The sequence below is a fragment of the Penaeus chinensis genome, chromosome 19 (genome assembly GCF_019202785.1).
Source record: "Penaeus chinensis breed Huanghai No. 1 chromosome 19, ASM1920278v2, whole genome shotgun sequence".
NCBI classification, from domain to species: domain Eukaryota; kingdom Metazoa; phylum Arthropoda; class Malacostraca; order Decapoda; family Penaeidae; genus Penaeus; species Penaeus chinensis.
In genome coordinates this window covers 6,269,820-6,274,819 of record NC_061837.1, presented here as the reverse complement: position 1 = coordinate 6,274,819, position 5,000 = coordinate 6,269,820, and the positions used below count along the sequence as shown (strand labels likewise).

The window sequence follows — 5,000 nt, the reverse complement described above, 5'->3', positions numbered from 1 at the left end:
CTTGGTTTTAGATCTTTATTATTTTTTTGTTGTTGTTGTTTACCGGAAATCTTGATAATTTCTTTTTATTTCTTCCATTTCTGAAGATAAATTTTAATCGGATAGAAAAGCGTATTATAAGCAGATAAACCAATCTCATCTAAGTTATCAGAAGAAGAAGAAAGGGAAGAAGAAGATGGAGAAAAAGCACAATGAAAAAGACGGAGAAAAACAAAGAAGAAATATCAAGATAAAAAGAAAAGAAGAACAAGATGAAGACAAAGCAAAGAAAAAGACGGAGAAAAAACAAGAAGAAATATCACGATAAAAAGAAAAGAAGAAGAATAAGATGTAGAAAATGAGGAAAGAATAAGCACAAAAAGACGGAGAAAAACAAATAAGAAATATCAGACTAAAAAGAAAAGAAAAAAACAAAAAACACTGAAATAAAAAGAATAAAACACAGACAATAACAACACAAAAACAAAACACTGAACTAAAAAAAAAAAAAAAAAAAAAAAAAAAAAAAAAAAAAAAAAAGAAGAAGAAGAAGAAGAAGAGGCAAAGAAAGCCTAACCACAAAACAAACAGCGTAACTACCTGTCGCCCCGTGCCTCGTCCCTCGGTAATCCTCCGACTTGATGAAGTAAGGCAGGACGTCCTTGTACCTCCATCCGGGATTCCCCATCGCTTCCCAGTTGTCGAAGTCACGTCGGTTTCCTCGCAAGTACATCATGAAGTTGATGGTCGAACTGCCGCCCACCACTTTGCCGCGTCCGTATGGCGTCCGCTGGGGAGTGTTGGGGATCGTGAGTCAAAGTCAAAACATTTGATTCCATTAAATTGCAATGGTTATGAGGGGAATGATGATGGTGGTGATGATGGGAGTGATGATGGTGGTGATGGGAATTGTGATTAGGGATGGTAATAACGAGGGTAAAGTTGGTGGTAGTTATTATGGTAGTAACGATGATAACGATTGGGATAATAATGGTAACTACATATATTGAATAATGACCATACATGTTACTAATTTTACTATCATATCTATCATCACTGTAATATCACACAGTAAAAAGAAGAAAAGGCTCAGGAAAAGATATCAACGAGAAGCTGAACATTCCCTCTGCCTACCCTGTCCGTGAATCCCGTGAGGCTGTGTCGCTGGCTGGTGGTGACGAAATTCCAGTCAGCTTCGCCCTGCAGCAGCGCCGGGTACAGCGCCGGCACGTGGCTCTCCGGAGGAGGTTCTCCGCCCGCCTCCAGCAGAAGGATCCGCCAGCCCGTGACCTCAGACAACCTGGCGGCTAGAGTGGCGCCTGCGGACCCCGCGCCCACTGCAGGAGGAGGGGAGGGGGTAGGAGAGGAATCAGGGGAGGCGTTAAGTGGTATTACGGTGTTTCTGCTGCAGTGAAGGAAGGGCTGGGGGTCAGCGGTTTTTACTCTATATTGTATTAGCACGTATACAGCGTCTTGAAGATGACGGCCAATGAACTTCAAGGAATATGATTCTGTTACTGTTGCCTGTTATATGCACATATGTGTAATGATATGGGCCACTTGCAAATGAGTTCTCGATTACATAAGATATGGTCGCTTCAGCAGAACGTAATGAATATAGAACAAAAAAAACTCAAATGTTATTTGTTTCATAACACCAATTACAGCGAGACAACGTAATCTATTATTGTCAACATCTAAATACAGACCAATTCCATAATAGATAATCGATGAAAGGTGTCTCTCTATTGCCAGCGTTCAGTTCAAATACGTGTCATAACACCCCTACGGCTGATAGCATCCACCCACAATGGGTTGTTAAAACTGCGAGTAAAAACAGTTAAGTCTCTGGGTACTTTCTCCCTGTTGAAGATGATTTTGCATACACTTGATTTCTAATATTTTCATAAGTTCACGAATTTAAATGTGTTTGTGTTTAGTTATCTTGGTAAATAGTTTATGCAAAATGATTTAGATATATTTGATTCTAAGGAAGTCATTTGTATCTGTTTAGGGGACCATCGGACTCCGGTAATCAGCTGAGAAGCAACGTTTATGCAGCATAAGGGGAACTGGATCCTTCTTGTGTGTCTGTTGGACGGTGAACAGGACACTTTCTAAAGGCCTGGACCGTCTTTTCATTATCTATTTATTTATTTATTTTAGCTAGTTGCCCTTTTTATTTCTTTTATCTTTTATCTTTTCAAGTGTGCAAATCTGCTTTGGAAAATTTGTTGTTATTGTGCATGATGAATGACCAAGAAGCGGAAATCTACAGGAAACCATAATTATTAAGGAAATGTCTTCATTTTTTTTCCCATAATGGAAATGAGTCATCTGTCTCTTCCAGTAGTGTGCACTTGTTTGATTAGATTAACCACTCAAAGCAAAAGTTGTTTGAGATCACTTTTCATATCCTCTAAATGCACTGATAGCCAATAGTATCATGGTAGAGGTCAGGGAATAATGACCCTTGTCCTTACTAGCTAACAGCCTACTTTCCTTCATTTTCTCTCACCGAGGCCTTAGTCTATACTCACCACACACACAAAACAACCCTTTGAAAATGTTTAATTCCTTGTGCTTCATACAAATTCTCCCCCCCCCCCCCACCCTCTTATACCATGGAAGACTCGAGAGAAACTTCTGAGAGTGTGAGAGGGAGAAGGACTTGCATGTTGATGACGTAACGCTCATTTGGTGGTGACCCTGAATGAACATCTATATTTTTTTCTGTTTTGAGTGACTAGCTCATCTATTTTTTAAAAAAAATTTGGAGTGACTCTCTCATTTTTTTTTTTTTTTTTTATTCTTCTTAAGGTCAGATGAATGATGAAACTAAATCAATGATTTTTGCAAGTTAGCTTGTTAATATGGTAATGACGTGTCTTAATACGTCTAGGGTTAATGCTATGGAAATAACTTTACATATCGCTAAGATTTGATTTAGACGAAACGCATGCAAGGTTGCAAAGCTGATGAGAGCGTCGCGTTATCATAGTTTAAAGTTTTAATACTTGCAACAGAATGAAACTTTATAATGTCCATATAACTCGAATAATTTGTCACTTTACATTCCTCACTTGCTTCCTACGAAGGCTAATGTCATTTAATTGAGGTGTAGACTTGCCCGTTCTTTGTGCACTAGATTACTTGACCCTAAAACACTCTCTTGGGAATGAAACGAGATGTTCGTCTGAACCATTTATTGCAGGTTCACTCTTTTCTCCGTTCAATCTCAGAAAAAAACTGGCAGCACACCTTCGACTATGGCAGTTTTCCGATTAGCTAAGTCTCTCGTGAGAAAAAAAGTGACAGTGATTACAAATCTCAAAAAAAAGTCATGCTTTAATATACAAAACACAAGAAAACGCAAGTATTGGCTGTCAACTTACTAGACATAAGAGAAAATGTAGAATCAGTTACCAGTGCTTCTCTTCTGTGAATCGATTTCTCAGCATAATCATACCTGCACTGTTATTTTTTCCTTTCAAAATAATATTCTTCCTGAGTTAACATTTCAGCATGCCACTAATCATAATAAAAATACATGTTTCCAATTCCTAACCAAAGACAAAAAAAAAAAAAAAAAAGCACATAATCGAAGACCAAAGAGATGCGCCCCCCCTCGGTCTTACTTACTTACTTACTTACTTACTTACTTACACTTACTTAATTGACATTCCAACTCACCCACAATGAAATCGTAGTAAGTCTCCAGTCTGTGCGAGGAATCGTACGTGTGGTTGCCCGCGTTTTTGATCACGGACACGAGCAGCAGCCGGAGGAGAGCCACGGGCAGCATCCATCTCATCCGATACGAGAAGGTCATGGCGGCTGGTCTCGAGTTCCTTCTTCTCTTTCACTTCCTTTCGCTTCTGTGGCTTCTGGCTTCTTTCACTTCTTTCACTTGCTTTTCCTATTTTCCTTCGCTTGACTTCCTTCACTTCTTTCGTTCCCTTTAGTTCACTTCTTTCACTTTATTTTCCCTACTTCCTTTCGCTTCACTTCTTTCACTTTCTTCATTCACTTCCTTCACTTCTGAGTTTTCTTAGTCTTCTTTCACTTCCCTTTTTGTCTTCACTTCCTTCACTTCCTATTCGCGTCAGTTCACACTTCTGGATTTTTCTTTTGTTTTCTGTTGATAAAAAAAAATAGATTCATTATGGATGAAATGATAAGGAAAAAAAATAATGAAAATAAATACTATAGAGTTGTTTAAAAACGCTAGAAATATGCGAGGTTTGTGATATATGAAATACTTAAGCAAATTAGGTAAATATATTTTGTAAATTCAAATAACACTTGAATCCATCCAAACCGTTTTTTTCAATTGAATACAACAATGCTTTGATAGATAAAGCAATAAAAAAACAAGAAAAAACATAAACAGACAGACAAATAAGTAATAAATAAGGTAAAAAAAAAAAAAAAAAAAAAACGTACTTCTATCCTCAAGCCTTAAAAAAAAAAAAGGAAAAGAGAATTATCAGTTTCGTGGTTTCGGAATCTATAAAAAGAGCATTGGATTATATCATACAGGATCCGGTGACCTTCGGGCCTCATCCGGGAATCCTAGCGCGAACATGGACGTCCGAGAAAGAATAAGGATTGGGAGAGAAAGTGTGGGAGGAAGGGGGGGGAGATGGGCGGAGGAGGAGGAGGAGGAGGAGGAGGAGGAGGAGGAGGAGGAGGGAGGGAGGGAGAGAGGAAGATGGTGGGGAAAGATAATATGATGAAGAGGCGGAGAGAGGAGAGGGGAAGGGTGGGTGTGTGAGGGAGGGAGGTGGGGGGAGGAGGAGGAGGAGGGAGGGAATAGAGGAGAGGAAATAAGCTGGTGAAATGGAGGATGGAAGGAGGTGGGGAGAAGTGTGATAAAAAGGAGAGTGTGGGGGGGTGACGAGGGAAGGAGGGAGGGGGGGAGGAGAAAAGATGGAGAATGGAAGCAGGTGAGATTAGTTATATGAAGAAGAGACGAGCGGGTGAAGAAGATAAGAGAAAGAGAAAAGAGGGGGGGAGGG

At 39.5% G+C, this 5,000-nt stretch overlaps 1 protein-coding gene across 1 annotated transcript in view; it reads right to left on the bottom strand.

The window, feature by feature from the left end:
- LOC125035228 (glucose dehydrogenase [FAD, quinone]-like) overlaps positions 1 to 3,953 on the bottom strand; it is a 25,999-nt gene extending 22,046 nt beyond the window's left edge. Inside the window, exons 1-3 of the mRNA XM_047627486.1 lie at positions 3,673 to 3,953; positions 1,114 to 1,316; positions 580 to 769 (exon numbers count right to left, since the gene is read on the bottom strand). Coding sequence (XP_047483442.1) covers positions 580 to 769; positions 1,114 to 1,316; positions 3,673 to 3,811 — 532 coding nt within the window. The 5' untranslated portion in view covers positions 3,812 to 3,953. The remainder of the gene's footprint in view (positions 1 to 579; positions 770 to 1,113; positions 1,317 to 3,672) is intronic.
- Positions 3,954 to 5,000: the final 1,047 nt, after the last annotated feature.